The 24,557-nt window shown below is 45.7% G+C and overlaps 1 protein-coding gene across 1 annotated transcript in view; it reads right to left on the bottom strand.

Annotated features, from left to right (window-relative positions):
- cdh23 (cadherin-related 23) overlaps positions 1–24,557 on the bottom strand; it is a 694,191-nt gene that overhangs the window by 201,691 nt on the left and 467,943 nt on the right. Inside the window, exons 28-32 of the mRNA XM_078428607.1 lie at positions 7,904–7,964; positions 6,409–6,557; positions 5,212–5,347; positions 3,919–4,307; positions 2,201–2,302 (exon numbers count right to left, since the gene is read on the bottom strand). Coding sequence (XP_078284733.1) covers positions 2,201–2,302; positions 3,919–4,307; positions 5,212–5,347; positions 6,409–6,557; positions 7,904–7,964 — 837 coding nt within the window. The remainder of the gene's footprint in view (positions 1–2,200; positions 2,303–3,918; positions 4,308–5,211; positions 5,348–6,408; positions 6,558–7,903; positions 7,965–24,557) is intronic.

The following is a 24,557-nucleotide window of genomic DNA, read 5'->3' as shown; positions in this document are numbered from 1 at the left end:
ATTTCAGCACACTCACAGTGGCATGGGCAGTGTGTGCAGTGGTCGTTACCTCTGCCCAAAGCTGCAAGAAGTCCACACACCACTAGTTCCACCCACAGGCCTTGTTACACCAACCCAAGGCAGTGAGGGGTGGCGGGGGCAACAGACCACTGCTAAACCCAGTGGTAATTCAGGCCATTCACAAGAGTCTTGTCATAAGGTCATAGGGAATAGGAGTAGGATTAGGCCATTTGGCCCATCAAGTCTACTCCGCCATTCAATCATGGCTGATCTATCTCTCTCCCTCCTAACCCCATTCTCCTGCCTTCTCCCCGTGACCTCTGACACACGTACTAATCAAGAAAGGACTCAGGATCTGCCAATGGATCAAGGACTTCCTGACCAACCGCCCCCAGACCGTCAAAATAGGCCCTCACCTCTCCTCCACCATTACACTGAGCACCGGCTCACCACAGGGCTGTGTGTTGAGCCCCATCCTTTACTCCCTCTACACTCACGACTGCGCCCCCACCCATCCCACCAACACCATCATCAAGTTCGCGGATGACACGACTGTGGTTGGACTCATCTCAGGAGGAGATGAGACAGCCTATAGGGATGAAATCCAAAGGCTGGCAGCATGGTGTTCAGTGAACAATCTGGTCCTGAACTCCTCCAAAACAAAGGAACTTATAATTGACTTTAGAAAAACCAGTGTAGAATACGACCCACTCTACATCAATGGGGTCTGTGTGGAAAGGGTACCCGCTTTCAGGTTCCTGGGTACGCACATCGCAGAGGATCTTACCTGGTCTACCAACACCATCACCACAGTAAAGAAGGCACAGCAGAGACTCCACTTCCTGAGGATCCTCAGGAAAACCAACCTGCAGGAGAAGCTCATGTTGTCCTTCTATCGCTGCTCCATCGAGAGTGTGCTGGCATACTGTATAACCACATGGTATGCCAGCTGCTCAGAAAAGGACAGGAAGGCCCTTCAGAGGGTCATCACGACGGCCCAGAAGATCATCGGCTGCTCACTGCCCTCCCTGGAGCACCTGTTCAGCCTACGCTGCCTCAGTAGAGCAGGCAAAATAATAAAAGATCCATCCCACCCCGGCCACCGTCTGTTTGTTCATCTGCCCTCTGGTCGACGTTTCAGGTCGATCAAATCCCGAACAAACAGACTTAAGAACAGTTTTTACCCCAGGGCCATACGAGAACTGAACACTACCTTTGCACTAGGCAACACCGTTAAAAAATCTTGTACTTAATATAATTGTATTTATGTATTTATTTGTTTTTGCATTTATTGCATATATGTTTGTACGCACCGTCAGGATTGGCTATTTTTTAATTTCGTTGTACTCGTTGCAATGACAATAAATGAATATTATTATTATTATTATAGGAGAGATGCACACGTGGGAGTCGGCTGGACTGCCAGACTCTCAGGAGAAGATGCTGGGAAGGATTGAGAGGAGACGACGTGAAGGACTGTGGACGGGGGGAGGATAATTGGAAGCAATGGGAGGGGACGATGTGAAGGATCAGGAGAGAACCATGGAAAGGTTCAAGGGAGTCGTGATTGACTGGGATAAAAGTAAAGTGGGATTAAATATGACATGAGATGGTTTACTCCAGTGGTAGTTTTTTTAGTTTTAGTTTAGTTTAGAGATACAGCGCGGAAACAGGCCCTTCGGCCCACCGAGTCCGCACCGACCAGCGATCCCCGCACATTGACACTATCCTACACACACTAGGGACAATTTACATTTATACCAGGCCAATTAACCTACAAACCTGTGCGTCTTTGGAGTGCGGGAGGAAACCCCAGAGAAAGCCCATGCAGGTCACGAGGAGAACGTACAAACTCTGTACAGACAGCACCCGTTGTCAGGATCGAACCCGGGACCTGGGGCTCTGGCGCTGTCAGGCAGCCACTGTACTGCTATGTAATGCGCCCTAATTCAGAGAGCAAATCTGGTGATTAAACCGATTGCCTTGTGCCTGAAGGCAGCACCAACTTCTAGATCTTTGTGTCTCATGAGTTGCTTCTCTTCCCAACACAACACGGGCATATTTTGTTCCCTACGGTCACAACACAGACTCCAGCTATTGCTGATATCACTCATTTTGTGAATAAGATGTTTACGTTTCATCTTTGACATAAATTAGAAACAAATGAACTTGTTTTGATTTTTAAACAATGTACGCTCACCACAGTGGAGTCTTTTTTAGGTCCACCATCATCTGCTATGACAGTAATGAGATGGTAATCGTTCTTCTCTCGATCCACTTGTCCTCTGACTGTAATCACCCCCTGTAATGGCAAGGCAATAATAAGATAACCAGATCCTGTGAATACCAGTCGTTCTCCCTGCAAATCCAGATCTAAAACCCCCATCCTGATGGACAACGATTTTACATTTTACTTGCCAGGGTAGATTTGCAATTAAAATTGGACATATAGAGTCATACAGATAGAGTCACAGATTGATACAGTGTGGAAACAGGCCCTTCGGCCCAACTCGCCCACGCCGGCCAACAATGTCCCAGCTACCCTTGTCCCACTTGCCTGTGCTTGGTCCATAACCCTCCAAACCTCCCAAACCCTCCTGTTGACAAGAATACAGTTTGCAGATGATACAAAGATAGGTAGTGTAGAGAAAGCAGGGACTCTGCAGAAGGACTTGGACAGGTTGGAAGAGTGGGCAGAGAAGTGACAGATGGAACACAGCGTAGCAAAGTATGGAGGTAGGAGGAATAAAGGCAAAGACTGTTTTCTAAATGAGGAGCAAATTTTAAAAAACGGAGGTGCAAAGGGACTTGGGAGTGCTGGTGCAGGATTCCCAAAAAGTTAATTCGAAAGTCAAGTCGAATCAGTAGTAAGGAAGGCAAACACAATGCTAGCATTTATTTCGAGAGGACCAGAATACAAAAACAGGGATGTAATGCTGAGGCTTTATAGGGTGCTAGTCAGGCAGCATTTGGAGTACTGTGAGCAATTTCAGGTCCCATATCTGAGCAGGCTCTGCAGAGGGCCCAGAGGAGGTTTATGAGAATGATCCTAGGAATGAGTGGGTCAACATGAGTGGGTCAGGGTGGCACGGTGGCGCAGCGGTAGAGTTGGTGCCTTACAGCGAATGCAGCGCCGGAGACTCAGGTTCGATCCTGACTACGGGCGCCGTCTGTACGGAGTTTGTACGTTCTCCCCGTGACCTGCGTGGGTTTTCTCCGAGATCTTCGGTTTCCTCCCACACTCCAAAGACGTACAGGTTTGTAGGTTAATAGGCTGGGAAAATGTTTTTTAAAAATTGTCCCCAGTGGGTGTAGGATAGTGTTAGTGTGCGGGGATCGCTGGGCGGCGCGGACCCGGTGGGCCGAAGGGCCTGTTTCTGCGCTGTATCTCTAAATCTAAAAAAAATCTAAACATATGATGAGCGTTTGACAGCACTGGGCCTGTGCTCGCTGGAGTTTAGCAGGATGAGGGGGGGGGAGGGAACCTCATTGAAACTTATTGAATAGTGAGGGAGAATTAAAAATGGGTTAGTGTAAATGGTGGACAGCACAGACTGTCTCTATGGTGCTAGTTTCCAAGGTGTATCTCTTTAAGATGCTATGCTTGGAAACCATAAGCGTGTTATTGATATTGCTTCCACAAAATTGAGAGCAATTCTCCCCCTTTCATTCCGTGTGACGTGGCTGAGGAAAAAAAAATCTAAACTGCTGCAGCAAAAGCAAAACTTGCTTTTTAAAAAATATATTTATATTTATTTTCCGGTCAATACAATACAACAGAGTTGTGAAAGTTAAATAGTGCAAAATCATTGTATCAAAAATAAAACAATATAATCACACGTGATATTTTCTGTCGTTCAGTAAATGATGTTAACTTCGCACACCACAAATTAGCACGATGTCAACGTGTATACTCACAGTCACTCTGTTTATTTGGAACAGGGACAGCGTTTGAGCAGAGGTGTCCGGGTCGAATCTGTAGGTGATCATGTTCATGTTGTCAGCAGAGCGGGCTTGAATCTGAACCACCTCCGTCCCAGTGGCAATGTTCTCTGTAATGGTGGCTTCGTACACTAGATTTGTAAACTGTACAGGTTCATCCAACTCATTTAACAGGGTGATGTGTACAGTGCAGTAACCTCTGTTGTAAGGTGTGGTCTGGTCCGTGGCAGAGATGTTCATTAGGTAACTGGTGCTGGTTTCGTAGTCCAGGTAATCCACAGTGGTGATCAGACCTGTGCTCTCGTCAATGGAAAACTTCCCGTCCGCTCCACTCAAAATCGTGTAGGCCACCGTACCTCCATCACCTGGAATGAAGACAAAACCCTGTTAAATTAATCTATGGAATTCTCTGCCACAGAAGGCCAATTCACTGGAAGTATTCAAGAGAGCCGTTAGATATCACTGTTAGGGCTAACGGAATCGAGGGATATGGGGAGAAAGCAGGAACGGGGTACTGATTGTGGATGATCAGCCACTTTTTTGTGCACAATCCGCAGGCATTGCCACTTTCATTTCACTGCACATCGTGTATGTGTATGTGACAAATAAACTTGACTTGACTTGACCATATTGAATGGCAGTGCTGGCTCGAAGGGCTGAATGGCCTCCTCCTGCACCGATTGTCTGTGCGACAAAGGGCCTGTTCCTTTGCTGTACTGTTCTATATTCTGTTTACTAGAGAGATAGGGCAGGAAAATGGTATTTGAGATAGATAATAGGTGCAGACATTCGGCCCTTCGAGCCAGCACCGCCATTCAATGTGATCATGGCTGATCATTCTCAATCAGTACCCCGTTCCTGCCTTCTCCCCATACCCCCCGACTCCGCTATCCTTAAGAGCTCTATCTAGCTCTCTCTTGATTATTAGCCACAATTCATGATTATTAGATAGATTAGCCACAATTTTGTTGAATGGCAGAGCAGATTAAAAGGATCAAATGATCAACCATACCTGTTATCTTCTTACATTCTTACATAAATAGCAACAGTAGAGGTATTGCCCACATCCACTGACTGCAATGTAGATTCACAAGGTTAATCCCCGTGATGGCTATAATGGCTGTGCTGGGCATGATGCTGAGTGATACTCATCTCATCAGCCTGCACATGATCCCTATCCCTCCATATCTCATTTTGTTCAAAGTTATTCCTTTTTGTTCAACCTTGGGCTGAGGAGAGTCCACTGCAGGCTTGGCAGGAGAGCGTTACCTGTATCCCCATCGGTCGCCCGGACCACAATGACCGATGTGCCAATCCCTGCTGTTTCTCTCAGGCCTAGCCGGTTGTACTGCAGCTGGGTAAAGACTGGCACCTCATCATTCACATCCTGCACGTACACAATGACCTGGACAAGGGAAGGGCAAGTCACGGGCATGGAAAGACAAGAGAATCAGATGACAGGATTATCATGAATTCTGTTATCCCTTTGAAGGCACACCCACAGCGTAACTTAGCAGTTGGAGAAAGAAGGAACTGCAGACGCTGGAACCGTCTGCAAAATACAAAGTGCTGGAGGAAAGTAGCGCGTCAGGCAGCATCTGTGGAGGATGTAGACAGGTGATGTTTCAGACTGACCTGAAACGTCACCTACCCATGTCTTCCACAAAGGCTGCCTGATTCACTGAGTTACTCCACCTCTTTGTGTGTCATTTAATAGTTTACTGCCTTCTGTTGGCGGCACGGTGGCGCAGCGGTAGAGTTGCTGCCTTACAGCGAATGCAGCGCCGGAGACTCAGGTTCAATCCTGACTACGGGCGCCGTCTGTACGGAGTTTGTACGTTCTCCCCGTGACCTGCGTGGGTTTTCTCCGAGATCTTCGGTTTCCTCCCACACTCCAAAGACGTACAGGTATTTAGGTTAATTGGCTGGGCAAATGTAAAAATTGTCCCTAGTGGGTGTAGGATAGTGTTAATGTGCGGGGATCGCTGGGCGGCGCGGACCCGGTGGGCCGAAGGGCCTGTTTCTGCGCTGTATCTCTAAATCTAAATCTAAATAAAATATTAACGAGAATGGCAAACATAATGCAGTATCCCAGTGAGGCCTGAGTGGGTGCTCCTCCAGCTAAGGGTAACACTTCTGACTTCCCGACAGATTTTGGGTTCAAATCCTGCTCTGGAAATTTGAAAACTTAAATTTAAAACAACTGATGGAGTCCTGCATTGTCAATGGGATGTAGTCTTTGGTGACGTGATCCAGATTTGACTGTGGCAGTCAAGATCAACACTGTGTCAGGTGCTTAGATATAGCATAGAGTGTGGAAACAGGCCCTTCGGCCCAACTTGCCCACACCGACCAACCTCACCCATTCCTTTTCTCCAAAGATGCTGCCTGACCCGCTGAGTTACTCCAGCATTTTGTGTCTACCTCAAAAGAAAAGATACTTGTGGGCAGGAATTTAGCTCTTACTCTGACCGAGCTCCGCATCCTGCCAAAGTCACTGTTGTAGGCCTCCACCTCCAGTACATGGGTAGTGCTGCCCTCTCGGTCGAGCGGGTGGGTTCCTCTGGAGATGAGTCCGGTGGCCTGGTCCATCCGGAAGTTGTCAATGGAATTTCCTGAAAAACAAAACAATACACATCACACCGACAGCTCCAAAGCTAAAAATATGTATCCTTGACTATCTGTCCCTCATACTGTTAAGAGCAATAATTTATTTTCTTGTCGACTTCCTCGGAAGCAGTGGGATATTCCATGGAACAGGATGCAGCCTGTATCTGGTCTGTAGTTGCATGAAATCATTAGAGTTCTCAGAAGCCTATGATACTGATAAACAAAGCCTCTATCTACTTCTTGGAAAAAGAGTTATTGAAGAGTTATGTCAGCGTTTAACTGCTTGCTACTAGTTTGCAGGAAGCTGGGTGAGTAAAGAAAGTCAGCAGCAACTATTTAGATAGACAGAAACAAATCAAAGGGAACTTGGTTAAGGAGCTGCAGGATCAAAATATAAAAGAACACTGCCTGCAGGAAAACACGTCTCGAGAATCAGAAGAGACAGCTTTATTACTGTTTCTCTGCTCATGAAAGTGAATTCCATCGTGTGCCATCCAGTGCCTGCAAGTTTGCATTTAACAGAGGAGACCCAAACCTTTTAAAGACTTCAACAAGTTGTATTAATGCAATCTTTAATGTAGTGAGATGTCAGAAAGCTCTTTAAAGCTGTAACACAGACAAAGATCTGACATCGAGCTCCCCCAGGAGGGAGATAAGCTCAGGGCTGCATTTATGCAGCAACTCTTAACACTTACATCTGATACATAGATGGAATAGGGGCTTGCTAAGGGCGGCACGATAGCGCAGCGGTAGAGTTGCTGCCTTACAGCGCCAGAGACCCGGGGTTCGATCCTGACCACGGGTGCTGTCTGTACGGAGTTTGTACGTTCTCCCCGTGACCTGCGTGGGGTTTTCCCTTGGTGCTCCAGTTTCCTCCCACACTCCAAAGACGTACAGGTTTGTAGACTAATTGGCTTTGGTAAAATTGTAAATTATCCCTAGTGTGTGTAGGATAGTGTTAGTGTTTGGGGATGGCTGGCCGGCGTGGACTCGGTGGGCCGAAGGGCCTGTTTCTGCGCTGTATCTCTAAACTAAACTAATCAATACCGTGTAGCAGTTTCCCAGACAGTCTAGATTAGGCAGGACACCGACTAGAGAGGGTCTTGAAGTCACAACCTTCAGGCTCCCTGACAGTGGAATCCAATGAGCCATGTCTGACAATGTAAGAACCCCCGACTGAGATTCTGTTATTGATGCTAATTAAACTGATGTGACCCTTCCGTCTAGCCTGTGAATGCACATGGCCAAACTCTGTGGAAAACATCTGCTTCCAACGAAAACAGACCCTCAAATTAGATTCAAATGCTTTTTGCCAGGTCAGGCAAATGGTGGAGGAGCAGCTTAATGTTACCTGAGAGGATTCTGTACCAAATCTTCCCATTATCTCCTTCGTCTGCATCAGTAGCTTCCACCTATTAAAACAAGAGCAAAGACACATTCAGCAAAAACACCCACAACAAGCAGCTTCGAGCTGCTCGGACGCGTTCATTTTCAAAGCCAGGTTTCCACACGTCGAGGATGTAGAAACTAGAATCAGCTGCAATCTACAAGAAAAAGAATTTGCATTGAAGGCAAAGCCAGCGCGGACTGCCCATCCCTAAACGCCTATGAGAAAGTGGTGGTGCGTCATCTCATTGAAAGGCTGCAGACCTTTTGGTGAAGGAGTGTCCACTGTAGATTTAGGCCAAGCGTCAGTGAAAGAAACCGCCAATTGACTGCCAAATCAGAATAGAAACATAGAAAATAGGTGCAGGAGTAGGCCATTCGGCCCTTCGAGCCTGCACCGCCATTCAATATGGTCATGGCTGATCATCCAACTCAGTATCCTGTACCTGCCTTCTCTCCATACCCCCTGATCCCTTTAGCCTCAAGGGCAACATCTAACTCCCTCTTAAATATAGCCAATGAACTGGCCTCAACTACCCTCTGTGGCAGAGAATTCCACAGATTCACCACTCTCTGTGTGAAAAAAAACTTTCTCATCTCGGTCCTAAAAGACTTCCCCCTTATCCTTAAACTGTGACCCCTTGTTCTGGACTTCCCCAACATCGGGAACAATCTTCCTGCATCTAGCCTGTCCAACCCCTTAAGAATTTTGTAAGTTTCTATAAGATCCCCCCTCAATCTTCTAAATTCCAGCGAGTACAAGCCGAGTTAATGGTGCGCCATTGGAGGGTAGCCTGCAGATGGCGGTGTTCCCATGATGCACCTGGTGCCCTCAGGGTACAGGTTGCGAGTTTGTGATGCCACCATCTGAACTGGGTTTGGCAGCTGTAATGTACTGCATTTGTTTGTTTGTGATGAAAGCCATGGATTACAAGAGCAAGTCAATGTAGAAACATAGAAAATAGGTGCAGGAGTAGGCCATTCGGCCCTTCGAGCCTGCACCGCCATTCAATATGATCATGGCTGATCATCCAACTCAGTATCCCGTACCTGCCTTCTCTCCATACCCACTGATCCCTTTAGCCACAAGGGCCACATCTAACTCCCTCTTAAATATAGCCAATGAACTGGCCTCAATGGGCAAACATGACACATATAAGGCCCCACCATCTGGTGTACAAGGGTCATCTAACAAATCTGCTTTTAGATACACAGAATCATGAGATGATTGCACCACAAACGAAGTCCATTCGGCCCATTGTGATGATGCCAGCTCTCCACTAGAGCGATGCACTAGATCAGCCCACCAGCATCTTCTCCGTTGGCTTGAAGGGTTTTCCTCACCATTTATTTTCCAGCTCCCTATTAAGAACCACACTGGAACCTGTCTCCACCATATCTACAGGCCGTGAATTCCAAATTCCAACTACTTTAACTCTTGTTTGTTTTATCGATCATTGGAAAAAAAAATGGACCAAACATTTCCCTTCTTTCAGGACCTCTGTAGATTTTTTTTACAATCATTCACGTTGTTTTGAAAAGTAGTCATTGTCATACTGCAGATGATGGTTTAACGATTAAGGAAAATACAGTGTGGTAAATCCATGGAATATAAATAAAACCCAGTTCACTTCTGCGTGGAATTTGGACATTTCCGCTGTGACCATGAGGGTTTCCTCCCACATTCAAAGAGATGTGGGCTGGGAGGTTCGGAGGAAAACTGCCCATTGCTCTCAGACGGCTGGTGGAATCTGGACTGGGGAAAGATTGGTGACCTACAAACCGGCACAATCCCGTCTTTGGGATGTGGCGGGAAACCGGAACACCCGGAGGAAACCCACGTGGTCACAGGGAGAACATGCAACAGGTTGGTCCAGTTGATGGTGACTATGGGAAGAATAAATAGAATTAGTTTGAGTGGCTGCAGCACAGAACTGATGACATCAATATAATCCACCTCCTCAATGGATATAACTGAACGATTAGTTACAAAACTGTCCAGTGAAAATTCTGTTTGGTGATTCCATCATTGGACTGGCTTGGAAGATGCCACAATCGTACAGTCGTGATTATTATAATGCCTTTTCCCTGCCTTGAATCTGTTCTAAAACTCTTCAAAGACATAAAACACAAACCGTTGCAATCCCTCTCATCGAGGGGTACTTTTACACCTGCTAAACTTTAACTGGAAAGTGCATTTATGTTTGGAATGCCTGACCTTAAATATCACCGAGCACCAGGGAGAAGCCGTCGTTTAGTTCACTTATTCCTTACATTTTGCACACATCATCCTTCAAATTCATGCACAAGCCTGTACCGCCGTGTGGATACACATACACACATATGCACACCAATGGTACGCTTGTGTCCTCTTGGGATCGTTCACCTTGTTGTGGTGAAGAGGCTTGCCCCCATCACTAGCTTCTGGTAGGGCCACCCATGGAGGTAAGGTCGAGGATGAGGATCCAGACTAAGAACGATCCAACCTACAAGACACAAGGTGGCGCAGCGGTAGAGTTGCTGCCTTACAGCGAATGCAGCGCCGGAGACTCAGGTTTGATCCCGACTACGGGTGCCGTCTGTACGGAGTTTGTACGTTCTCCCCGTGACCTGCATGGGTTTTCTCCGAGATCTTCGGTTTCCTCCCAACTCCAAAGACGTACAGGTATGTAGGTTAATTGGCTGGGCAAATGTAAAAAATTGTCCCTAGTGTGTGTGGGTTAGTGTTAATGTACGGGGATCGTTGGGCGGCACGGGCCCTGTGGGCCGAAGGGCCTGTTCCGCGCTGCATCTCTAAATCTAAATCTAAAATCTAAATCTAAACCCCAACGGCGGACCAGGCGGACAAAGTTATCTTGAACTCAACGGCTGTGAAGGCGGATGAAGGCTGCAACAGATCTATCAGCTCCGATCGTCTTGGTTCCCTTGCCATTGGAATGAGTTGATTGATTTGTGAAGGACCGTGTGCTTCTTGGAGTGCAACATCAAGTACACGTTAAACAAACGCACGCACAGGCGTCTTCGTTCTGACATCGGAACGTCCACCAACATCCTCGACCTCGAGGGCTAGCCACGACGACGCATGTGTGAATGCGTTTTTATTAAACTCTCTTGCCTTCAGCTCAACTGCATCGCAGGGATGGATTTCAGAGGAGGATTGAATTCCACCTAGGTCTGGCAGCTTTTTATCAGTCTTTTCTCCGGTGCACAGACTTAACCTGGGATTATCCTCTCGGATTTTGGTTATTGAGTGATCTGACTGCATTTTTCAAGGTATTCATAAGAACTAAGAAGCTGGACGGACAGAAAGCGTTTTTCACAAGCTGGGGTGTGAAGGTCAACATTGAAAAATTGGAGTGAATTCAGGAAACTCGCAGGGATTTGGAATCCACTCTCACAAATGGCAACTAATTATTTTAAAAGATATGACCCAACACCAGTTGTCAACCCAAGACAGTAAGGAATATGGGGAGATGGTTGGTATATGGAGTTGGGCTTGGTCTCAATGAATGATGAAAAAGGGTCAAGGGACTGAATGATCACATCCTCTTCTCTCTGACACTTGAAGCTTGAGGTAGTTGAGGCAGGGGCTATTGCAACATTTAAGAAACAATTAGACGGGTACACGGATAGGACAGGCTTGGAGGGGTATGGGCCAAACGCAGGCAGGTGGGACTAGTGCAGATGGGACATGTTGGTCGGTGTGGGCAGGTTGGGCCGAAGGGCCTGTTTCCACGTTCTATGACTCTATGACACAACTGTTAGAGCTGCTGCCTCGTAGCAGCGGAAAACCGTGTTTGATCCTGGCTTCGGGTCCTGTCTGCGTGGAGTTTGCATGTTCTCCCTGTGACCACGTGAGTTTCCTCCGGGTGCTCCGGGTTTCCCGGCACATCCCAAAGACGTGCTGGTTTGTAGGTTAATCGGCCCAGTAAATTGCCTCCAGTCTGCAGGGAGTGGAGGAACTAAGTAGGAAAACAGAACTACTGTGATCGGGTGATGGAAGGTCAGTGTGGACTTGATGGGTCGAAGGGCCTGTTTCCTTGCTGTACCTTAAAAAAAAACTAAAACTAAATTGAAAAGGAAGAATTGGTGGGGAGATTCTAATAATTTTGGGTTGGCTGGTGGTTCTTTGCTGTACCTGTAGATGGAGCTCTTTCATTGCATGTACTCGAGTCAACATGAGTCGGTTCAACATTTCTCTCTCTAGAAAAGAAAGTGAATCGGAGATAATCACTAAACCACATGCGATGTACAGATATGTTTTTTTGCCTTCTATATACTTACCAAACATAAATCAATGGATGCGGGTTTGCAAATAGTGATTAACTCACAAAGAAATTGCTCTGCTCCAATGGAACTGCTTGGACATCTTTACTTAAAAGCTTTAAAGTGACTTTCGCAGAGTGGTCTGAAGTGCACCATGCCATCAGAAGCTGTCTGTCCTCTCTCTGCCCGCTCACACACACTCTGCTCGAGCCCCCATTTCCACTCGGGTTCAAGCCAACGCTCCATTCTACACACCGATCTCACCCGCACTCTGCTGCTAACCTATCATTTTCTCTCTCTCCAAATTGTCGTTTCCTTTCAAAAATCGAATGCGCTGAAGAACTTTTTATTTCCCAGAGGCAGTTTAGCTCTTTTACTTGTGCGATGAAGTGGTTACACTTCAACCACTGGCTTGAATAAGGGCACATCCGCAGCTAAGGTTTGGTGCATCTCGTGCAACTTTATAAGGATCATTGGCTGCTGAAAACCTGACCTAAATCAGAGCGTGCTATAGTGATCCCACGGAATCAGTGCCTTGGGTGATCCACAGAGTCAGACTACACGTATAAACAAAGCTCATGTAATGAGGAAACTCACGAGGAGTCATAGAGCACAGAATGCACACTCTATTGCCCAGAGTAGGGGAATCGAGGACCAGAGGACATAGGTTCAAGGTGAAAGGGAAAAGATTTAATAAGAATCCGAGGGGTAACTTCTTCACTCAAAGGGTGGTGGGTGTATGGAACAAGCTGCCAGAGGAGGTAGTTGAGGCTGGGACCATCACAACGTTTAAGTAACAGTTAGGCAGTTACATGGATAGGACAGGTTTGGAGGGACATGGACCAAGCGCAGGCAGGTGGGACTAGGAGCTGGGACATGTTGGCCGGTGTGGGCAAATTGGGCCGAAGGGCCTGTTTCCACACTGTATCACTCAATGACTCCAGCCCTTTGGCCCCACACATCCACACTGACTAATTGAACACCAGTAAACAGCATCTTCTCAGCAACCAACTCAGTTGAACACTATGAACCCCAACTAATCTCTGAACTGCTTGGGTTGCACTAGGGACTAAGATCTTGTGTTTTGTTGCACTATATTGTATTTTTATTCATTGATTTTTTTTGTTTGCTTATTATATTATAACTAAGTACTGTGCTTACAAATCTGTAAGAATTTCATTACTCTGTTTTCGGTACATATAACAATAAAATACTCTTGACAATATTAATACCAACATCTTCAGAAAAGGGAGACAAGAGGAGAGGAAGAGGGAGAACGTGTTTGCATCTCCAGGACACCCGACCCCAGGGTGATTCAGCGGTAGAGTTGCTGCCTTACAGTATCAGAGACTCGGGTTCAATCCTGACTACGGGAACTGCCTGTACCGAGTTTATACGTTCTCCCCGTGACCTGCCTGGTTTTCTCCGAGATCTTCGGTTTGCTCCCACACACCAAAGACGTACAGGTTTGCAGGTTAATTGGCTTGGTATAAATGTATATTGTCCCTAGTGTGTGCAGAACAGTGTAAGCGTTTTACACACACTAGGATCGCTGGCCGGTGTGGACTCGGTGGGCTGAAGGGCCTGTTTTTGCATGTAGCTCCAAACTAATCAAATGTGTAGGAAGGAACTGCAGATGCTGGTTTAGATAGACACAAAAAGATGGAGTAACTCAGCGGGTCAGACAGCATCACTGGAGAAAAGGAACAGGAAACGTCACCTATTCCTTTTTCTCTGGAGATGCTGTCTGACCCGCTGAGTTACTCCAGCTTTTTGTGTCTATCTAAACAAATGAGAAGTCAGCTTCCACTTCTCGACCATTCCAGCAGCCCACCAGATGCCACCATCTCAATCTTGCATCTCAGTCTGAGGGCCATCATCCTCTGCTTGCTTCTGGAGGCTGAAAAACCCTCCAGAACTCATCACATCGTTCCATTGCTTCAACACGCTGGAACCGTAACTCAGCCTCTCGCTGTTATAACAACAATCCAAAAACAAGGCCCTGTTGAAATGCAGGTGAAGAAGCCTTGGCCAGTTTGGTTTAGAGTTACAGCATGGAGCCTGGCTCTTTGGCCCACCGAGTTCTGACCAAGTACAATGAGCAGCACATAACATTACTGTGTAGGAATGAACGGCAGATGCTGGTTTACACCGAAGGTAGACACAAAATGCTGGAGTAACTCAGCGGAACAGGCAGTATCTCTGGATAGAAAGAATGGGTGACGTTTCGGGTCAAGACCCTTCTTCAGACACCGGCTGGTTGCACTTGTGAGAAAGCATTTGAATCAAATTCAGAATTGTCTAGGACAGCTTACTGGAAACGTACAAGAGGCACAAACAGTACCTTCTCCTTCCTCCATGGAGTAAGTACTGGGTTCCTGCTGCTTCTGACAACACCGAGCTGACAGACATAACAGAGACTCGCGTATACATCAAAACACGGAGAATTGCACCCATTACAGCAAGCTTGTGGTCAGCCAGACCAAACAATATTATTTACTTGTGTTCGTTCAGCAATGTGAGCTGGATCCAGGACTGATCTAAATCCATATTCCGGTACCATCTCTCTCCCTGCACCAATACTGTCTTGCTCATTCTATCACTGCACTAATGCATGCTCTAATACTGTTGTTCTGTCACCCTACTGCTCGACTCTGAAACCATCAGCAGCCAGTCTCAATTCATCCTCTGACACAGTCACATTCTCTCTCTCACTCTCTCTTTTACTCTCTCTCTCTCACTGTCATCCTCTAATTCAATCTCCGACTTGCTCTCTCCTGCTGATGCCTCCTGTTTGCCTGTCACAGACTTACACCAGTTGTTCTGTCGGTCTTTGTGGGCTTCCTACATTTTCATTATTTATTACACCAAGATTGTTCTCTCCAGGGCAAGAATGTTTCAGCTGTTTCACTGACGCTGCTGGGGTCAGGTTGCAGAGCGTTTTGAGAGTCAGTCTCATCATTGTACACATAATCAAGCAGCAAAATCAATATCGTTAGCAATGTACACATGATCAAGCAGTAAATTCAGTAGTGTTAGCAGAAGGATAAGGTTTATTTATTTTCTGTGGTGTTCCTGCCAGGCTCACCACAGCACACTAACGCAGTGGGATGGATAAGTGTATCAACCATGCGGTCTTTAAATTTTTGCCATTGCATCTCCACCGTCAACCCTTTAAGCCAGTCTATCCTAGCCAATTCCCGTCTCATACCATCAAAGTCTCCTTTCTTTAAGTGCAGGACCCTAGTCTCTGAATTAACCATGTCACTCTCCATCCTAATGTAGAATTCCACCATATTATGGTCACTGTTGTCCAAGGGACCTTGCACAACATGATCGCTAACTAATCCTTCCTCATTACACAATACCCAGTCTAGGTTGGCCTGCCCTCTAGTCGGTTCCTCTACATATTGGTTTAAAAACCCATCCCGTATACATTCCAGGAAATCCTCCTCCTCAGTGCTGCTACCAATTTGCTTGGCACAATCTATATGTAGATTAAAGTCAATTAAATTTTACCGGGTTGTGTGTAAAACAAAACATTTCGCTGTACCTGGGGACATGTGACAATAAAGTACCGTTGAATTTTCCTGTCTATTTTTGAGTCATCAGCAAATTTACCAACTTTGTCTCCAATCTAATTCATTTATTATATACATTTTTAGGAAGTTGAGGCTCCAGTGCCAAACCAAATGCAGAGCACTCATTACACGTTACCAGTTCTGAAATGGACCCATTCTGCTTGTTCTTTGTTAGCAGCGAAACAACCAATCTTCCACCCACCTCAATGTTTCGACCAATCGTCCCACACCATAGCACATTTAATGCTCACTATGCAGAACAGATTTCTGCTGCAACTGGCCTTGCAGACCCTATGAAATGATGGCGCAGTCCCCTGCTCCTTCCCCACATTGCAACAGAGACTATGCTTGGGAAAAATAACTAATTGGCTGCAAAGTTTGTTCAATCAGTACGAACGAGACTGCAAAAAGTGCTGGGTTGGAAACTGTATCTCTCTGCTTCATTGTAAAACAAGCTGTCAGCTCACAACCTCTTGCTCTACACATTGTACAGATTCAAACTGCAAAAGTTTATCCATGTGAAATGCGCGGCTGCTTTTCATGTTCATAGTCAGATCCCAATGTGGATAAGTACCGGGCAGAATGCATGATGGGAATGGTATCGGGAATGTTCAATGTCTCCACCCTACCAGAAAGCTGCACGGCAGAGGAGCTAATGACAGCCTTCGAGCAGCCATAATGTAAATTAATGATGTGATGCCTCATTTATTATATGGGAGGATTCCAGAGAGGCACGAGGCGTGGCTGAGTGCCAGTTCAACACCAGTTTTACTTCCACTGACGGCTATCTCTTATCTAATTCTTAATGGGATTTGGAAGTGACACAGTTACCATGGGAACCCCTCAATCAGCCGTAGATCCGGACTGCTAGAGCTGGAATTCTGACGGGTATGTAGACGTTCAAGTCAAGTCAAGTTTATTTGTCACATACACATACACGATGTGCAGTGAAATGAAAGTGGCAATGCCTGCGGATTGTGCAAAAATAAATAAATAAATAAATAAATAAGGGAGTTTCGAGGAATTAAACCAGCATTTGCATTGATCCTATGTTTTGTGATCTGCGGAAATTTATTGATTAAGAGTCTGTCTGTACCAGAAATAAACTCCACAACTCAAGGCCATTGACGAACAAATCCCCTGGCCAAAAGCTGAAGCACAAACAGACCTATGTTTCCTTGCTATTCTGGGAATGGGTGGAGAGTTCAATGAAAATAAAATGTAGCTTTATTAAACTTGCAAGTTAGGGTGGTGTCGCGGGAGAGTTGCTGCCTTACAGCAGTGACAGCGCAAGAAACCAGGGCTCGATCCCGACTATGCGTGCTGTTTGGACGTTCACCACGTGACCGCGTGGGTTTTCTCCGAGATCTGTGGCTTCCTCCCACACTGCCAAGATGTACATGTTCATAACAAGAGGAGTTGAGTATAGGAGCAAAGAGGTCCTTCTGCAGTTGTACAGGGCCCTAGTGAGACCGCACCTGGAGTACTGTGTGCAGTTTTGGTCTCCAAATTTGAGGAAGGATATTCTTGCTATTGAGGGCGTGCAGCGTAGGTTTACTAGGTTAATTCCCGGAATGGCGGGACTGTCGTATGTTGAAAGATTGGAGCGACTAGGCTTGTATACACTGGAATTTAGAAGGATAAGAGGGGATCTTATCAAAACGTATAAGATTATTAAGGGGTTGGACACGTTAGAGGCAGGAAACATGTTCCCAATGTTGGGGGAGTCCAGAACCAGGGGCCACAGTTTAAGAATAAGGGGCAGGCCATTTAGAACGGAGATGAGGAAAAACTTTTTCAGTCAGAGAGTTGTAAATCTGTGGCATTCTTTGCCTCAGAAGGCATTGGAGGCCAATTCTCTGAATGCATTCAAGAGAGAGCTAGATAGAGCTCTTAAGGATAGCGGAGTCAGTGGGTATGGGGAGAAGGCAGGAACGGGGTACTGATTGAGAATGATCAGCCATGATCGCATTGAATGGTGGTGCCGGCTCGAGGGGCCGAATGGCCTACTCCTGCACCTATTGTCTATTGTCTATTGTAGGTTAATTGGCTTGGTGTAAATGTAAATTGTCCCTGGGGTGTACATCTAGGGCCTATTGTTAGTGTGTGTGGATCGCTGGTCGGTGCAGACCAAAGATAGTAGAGCGGAGCAAGATAGACCACTCCATCAAAATCACCGATACTGAAGTGTAGTACACAAAGGAGCCATTTTAGTAGGCAAAACCCGCCGTTCGCTCTGCCTCTCGCAGTGTAATCAGTGTTTTGGGGGAACAGTATGTGTGATGATACCATAAAAATGCAGAATATATCTCATCTATCAATTCACAGTTTTTTGTTATTTTTCTTTTTAAATGTTTCTGCAAGTTTCTGCCTACTAAAATGGCGCCATGACGTACTACGGTTTTTAGGGTCGAGTGGTCTATCTTTCTCTGCTCTATTATCTTTGGTGCAGACTTGGTGGGCTGAAGGGCCTGTTTCTGTGCTGTATGTCTAAACTAAACTAAACTAAAATGGAAAACATTAAAAAGCTTCTCGATCATATTCTGTTTTATTCAGTTAAGTCTGCCCACATTCAACACCCTGTGGTCTCTGTGTTCTCTCCTCTGTGGGATCCTTCCCCTCAGGGTTAAGTGCAGTAATCATTGCCAACATTCAAGCAAACATCTGCACCACCTCTTTGTTGCACGAGTAGTTCTCATCTGCTCATTTACCATCCAAGATCCAAAGTCACAATTACTGACATTTGTTAATGCTTATTATAATAAATTGGCATATGCAACGACTGTGGTAGATTTGCATGATTTTAACCAAATTCTGATTAACCTGCTGTCGGAAACTAATTAAGTTGCTAATGTGCACTAATGTTGACCTCCCTGGTGTATGATAACTCTGGAGACTTGCCAAACACCTTAACCTTCAAGATAGACACAAAAAGCTGGAATAACTCAGTGGGACAGGCAACATCTCTGGGGAGAAGGAATGGGTCGAAACCCTTCTTCAGACCCGAAACGTCACCCATTCCTTCTCTCCAGAGATGCTGCCTGTCCCACTGAGTCACTCCAGCTTTTTGTGTCTATCTTCCCTTTAAACCAGCATCTGCAGTTCCTTCTTACACACTTAACCTTCAAGTCTGTACATCATTGCTGGAGATAGACACAAAATACTGGAGTAACTCAGCGAGACCGGCAGCGTCTCTGGATAGAATGGGTGACATTTCAGGTCGAGACCCTTCTTCAAGTTTTTAGGGTCTGAAGAAGGGTCTCGACCCGAAACTACACCCATTCCTTCTCTCTGGAGATGCTGCCTGTCCCGTTGCGTTCCTCCAGCATTTTGTGTCTCTCTTCGGTGTAAATCGGCATCTGCAGTTCCTTCCTACACACATCATTGCTGGAGTCCGCTCATGGTGCAGAAAAGATGTCCTTGTTCACATGGAATAATATAGCACAGGAGTCCATTCATCCCACAGTGTGTGGATAGCCCTCTGTAAGCTTCATTTACCTCCACTCCACTTCAAAGTAGAAGGGTCCCAACCCGAAACGTCACCCATCTTTTTTCTCCAGGGATGCTGCCTGACCCACTGAGTTATTCCAGCACTTTGTGTCTATCTTCAGTATAAGCCAGCATCTGCAGTTCCTTTCTACACACTCCACTTACATTGGTTTCTCTACAAAGTCCTGCTCAAAGTGTTCTGCTCAACGTAAGAGACAATGCAAGAGAAGGAAGGAAGGAAGGACTAAAAATATATATAGTTCTAGAGAATTTACAGGAACAAGTGGTGTCATCTAAATTTCAGATATCTTTTTGCGCCTTTGTCAATGTGGTTCTTGGATTGCAGTTCTTTCAGTTACTGAGCAGTCTTTCAACAAAGAAAAATCTCCGAACAATATCAATAATTCACTTTCACTGGGCATATACCACAGTGAAACAGTGCATCAGAGTGGTGCAGTCGATAGAGCTACTGCCTCACAGTGCCAGTTACCTGGGTTCAAACCTGACCTCAGGTCCTGTCTGTGTGGAGTTTGCACGTTCTTCCCATGACTGCATGGGTTCCCTCTGGTATCTAGCACATCCCAAAGATATGCAGATTATTTGGCCTCTATAAAATTGCCTCTTGTGTGTAGGGAGATGATGAGAAAGTGGGATAACATAGAATTGGTGTGAGTGGATGATCGATGGTTGGCGTGGATGCGGTGGGCCGAAGGAACTGTTTCCGTTGTGTATCAATATACTAGTTTAAATTACAAGGAATCTTTTTTTTTCCATGGGTGGCTTTTCTCCTGAACACATGGCCTGCAGAGTTGGGGGATGCAAGTGTAAAATCTGGGTGTGTAAACGGAAATTGGATATGTAATTGAAGAAAAATAACTTATGCTGATCGAAGGAATGGGATAAGGTACTGACCGGCCTGCACTGCAGGGGGCCATCGAGGACTCGGTAGACTCCACGTCTTCTTCCTGTGCTTAAACTTACAAGATTCAATTTACTCAATCAATTTGGAAAGATAATATAGAGTTTGTATTGAGCACTGGGTTCTTTTCGATCACCTCGTTAATAGAGTTCTAATTCCCTTAAGGACACAAAGGACTGGAGTAGTTCAGCACATCAGGCAGCATCTCCGGAGAACATCGATCAGTGACGTTTTGGGCCGGGATCCTTCTCCTTCAGTCGCCACCTGAAACGTCACCTCTCCATGTTCTCCAGAGATGCTGCCTGACTTGCTGAGTTACTCCAGAACTTTGCGTCTCCTGTTGTGTATTAACCGGCATCTGCAGCTCTTTGTTTCTACACTCTAATTCTCCATCTGTGTTTTGCTAATTATTATACATTTGTACCCAATTAACAATATTTAGGTTATCTCCCTGGGGCCCACCTTGCAGCAGGCCGTTTAAATAAGATCAAGCCGCTCAAAGCAATTTCACATCCAAGCTTCACAGAGGCAAGTTTATCTAGTCTGCCCTTCGCTCTGCTACGTGTAGGAAGGAATTGCAGATGCCGATTTATACCAAAGAGGGACACAAAATGCTGGAGTAACTTAGCGGGTCAGGCAGCATCTCAAGATTCTTCTTCAGACTTGAAGAATGGTCTCGACTCGAAACGTCACCTATTCCTTCCTCCAGAGATGCTGCCTGACCCGCACTTTGTGATACCTTCGATTTGTACCAGCATCTGCAGTTATTTTCCTACGCTGAGTTACTCCAGCACTTTGTGTCTTTCTTGTTTTGGGACAGAACCTTCCTTCAGACTGGCCTTTTCTCACCTCCAGTTCACCCCTACCCCCCCCCCCCCCCCCCACCACTTTCAATAGACAATAGGTGCAGGAGGAGGCCATTCAGCCCTTCGAGCCAGCACCGCCATTCAATGTGATTATGGCTGATCATTCTCAATCAGTACTGATTGATGGCTGGCGTGGATAAGGTCATGAAATACGTTCATCCAATAGCTGGCATTCTCTTTCAATCTGAAGAAGGGTTCCAACCTGAAATGTCATCTATTATTTTTCTCCAGAGATGCTGCCTGACCCACTGAGTTACTCCGGCATTGCTTGTCTATCTTTGGTTTAAACCAGCATCTGTAATTCCTTCCTACACAGGCGAGATTATGAGATTTTTGTTCAATTGTAGTTAATGGATATTAAATCAACCCACAATGTGCTATTTTCATCAAGTTAAGATTCCCATAAAGTGCTTGGACTCTTCATTTAGCTTCTGAGTCACAGTGGAGCCACTTAAGTTGGACTTAAGTGGAACTCAGTCCGAAAGACAAAGTTGTTCTTTTCACCTGCTGGTAATAAACAGTGATCAGGCAGAGTTTGCACTTTACTAACAAAATGCAGGTAAGTGCCTTTCAAAACATGCGTTTCGACCACTCAGCAATCGCACAGTGGGATGGATGTCCGTGGACAAGAGGTGGTTGAAAAACATGGTGGCGTTAAAGGCACATGGGATTTGGGGTAAAAAGTCTGAGCCAAACCGTGCACAGTTCAGCGAAAGAAAGTGAAGAGGTTTTGCCAAGTTGTTTAGACTGACGGATTTCAGAAATGTTGTGCAGTAAAAGAAAACCATTGAGGCATTGACAGGATTGCTATCAGTGCTAAACCCATTTTCTGGAAGATTGGAAAGTAGACTCGCTTCAGCGCTTGTGCATGTCTGAATGAAACACCGGCATGAATGACTAAACGACTTCCTCCTTCACATCAGGGTGAAGGCTGACCTTCATCACCATCTCTAACAAGGAGCAGGAATCCTTCACGTGAATTCCTCTCCAACCAGAGGAAGATTTCAAGGCGGCATCTGGGAAGATGGACACAAATTGCTGGAGTATCTCAGCGGGTCAGGCAACATCTCCAGAGAAAAAGGATGGGTGACGATTCCTTTTCTCCAGTCCCGCTGAGATACTCCAGCACTTTGTGTCCATTTTTCAGTATAAACCAGCACCTGCAGTTCCTTCCTATACACCACCTGGAAGAACTGCTGTCCCACAGCTCCAGTGACTTGTATTCAATCTTGACCAAACTGTTTGTTTGGAATTTGCACCTTCTCCCAGTGACCATGAATATTTCTTCCGAGTCCCCTCCCACATCCTAATGTTGTGCAGGATGCCACTGTAAAGTTCCCCTAGTGTTGGTGAGCGGTGGAATATGGGAGTGGGGGTGTGGGGTGTTGGCAGGAATGTCAGGAGAATAAAGGGAAAGTGAGATGGGGAATGGGATTGACCAGTGGGCCAGCACAGGCTCAGTGGGCTGAATGGCCTCCATCTACGTCATGAAGAAATAAGGTCATGAAATACCTTCATCCAATAGCTGGCAGAACTAGTGCTGAGATATTCCATAATGCTCATGACTGTTGCAATTGTGATTCAGTTGGTCCCTTAGAGATTGTAAGTCTCTGGTCTAATCGAGTGATATTTTCCAATTACTGAAGCAAAATGATTTTTACGAAGAGTATAAAAAAAGTCCTAAAACTCCAAAATGAGCCAAAAAGATCCCAAATAATTCACCCCCTCAATTGGAAAGTCACTTATAGATGGAATGAATGTGGAGAGGGTGTTTCCAGATGGGAGAGTCTAGGACCAGAGGGCACAGCCTCAGAATAAAAGGATGGACCTTTAGAATGGAGATGAGAAGGAATTTCTTTAGCCAGATGGTGGTGAATCTGTGGAATTCATTGCCACAGACAGCTGCGGAGGCCAAGTCATTGGGTATTTTAGAAGCGGAGATTGATAGGTTGCAGATTAGCAAGGGTGCCAAAGGTTGCAGGGGAAGGCAGGAAAAAGGGACTGAGAGGAAAAAAAAATCAGCAGCTAGGCTTGTATACACTGGAATTTAGAAGGATGAGAGGGGATCTTATCGAAACGTATAAGGTTATTAAGGTGTTGGACACGTTAGAGGCAGGAAACATGTTCCCAATGTTGGGGGAATCCAGAACCAGGGGACACAGTTTAAGAATAAGGGGTAGGCCATTTAGAACGGAGATGAGGAAAAACCTTTTCAGTCAGAGAGTTGTGAATCTGTGGAATTCTCTGCCTCAGAAGGCAGTGGAGGCCAATTCTCTGAATGGATTCAAGAGAGAGCTAGATAAAGCTCTTAAGGATAGCGGAGTCAGGGGGTATGGGGAGAAGGCAGGAATGGGGTACTGATTGAGAATGATCAGCCATGATCACATTGAATGGCGGTGCTGGCTCGAAGGGCCGAATGGCCTACTCCTGCACCTATTGTCTATTGTCTATTGAATGGTGGAGCAGACTCGATGGGCCAAATGACCTAATTCTGCTCCTATGTTATATGAAGTTATGAACAAACCCCTCCCAGACTCCAAAGACGTGCAGGTTTGTAGGTTAATTGGCTTTGTAAAAATTGTACAGTGTGTAGGGCAGAACTACTACGCAGGTGATCGCTGGCTGGCACGGACTCGATGGGCCGAATGGGCGATTTACACCCTGTATCTCTAAACTAAACGATAGAACTATCCTGAGAAATGGTCATAGATGTTTTACAGTATTAAAGAAGCAATGAAAATAATTCAAACAATTATTATTCAACAAAAAACATTGACAGAGCCATGGAGCATGGAAACACCACATTTACAAGTGCAGAAACAGATTATCTTTACTGGGTTGTGAATTAATTTAATATTAATTTCAGGATCCTAATTTAGTCAAGATCTCTACCTGGGAAATTAAACCTTATTGATCAGTGTTGATCAATAATGAAGCACTCATTAACTGGTTAAAAATGTTAACCAGGTAAGGTTTACAAGGTAACTCAGTAGAAATTCAAGAGAGAGCTAGATAGAGCTCTTAAGGATAGCGGAGTCAGGGGGTATGGGGAAAAGGCAGGAACGGGGTACTGATTGAGAATGATCAGCCATGATCACATTGAATGGCGGTGCTGGCTCGAAGGGCCGGATGTCCTCCTCTTGCACCTATTGTCTATTGTCTAAATGGGACCTAGAACAGACCGATTGTTCAGGATGAAGTACTCTGTCGTGGGATAGTGCTGTTCCCCATCTTTGCTGAGTTATCTTGCCTCAGTCGGGAAGCAGCTGTTACATCCTTTTGCATTAATCCTACATTAATCCCGTTTTATTCTTCCCACAGTTCAATCACCCACCTCTCACGTACACTCCCAACACTCGAATAAAGGGGAGGCCATTTAAAACTGAGGTGAGAAGAAACCTTTTCACCCAGAGAGTTGTGAATTTGTGGAATTCTCTGCCACAGAGGGCAGTGGAGGCCAATTCACTGGATGAATTTAAAAGAGAGTTCGATAGAGCT

This window comes from Rhinoraja longicauda, chromosome 35 (genome assembly GCF_053455715.1).
Source record: "Rhinoraja longicauda isolate Sanriku21f chromosome 35, sRhiLon1.1, whole genome shotgun sequence".
NCBI classification, from domain to species: Eukaryota; Metazoa; Chordata; class Chondrichthyes; order Rajiformes; family Arhynchobatidae; genus Rhinoraja; species Rhinoraja longicauda.
Note: the sequence above shows the minus strand (reverse complement) of the source record. Positions and strands in the feature narration are given on the sequence as shown.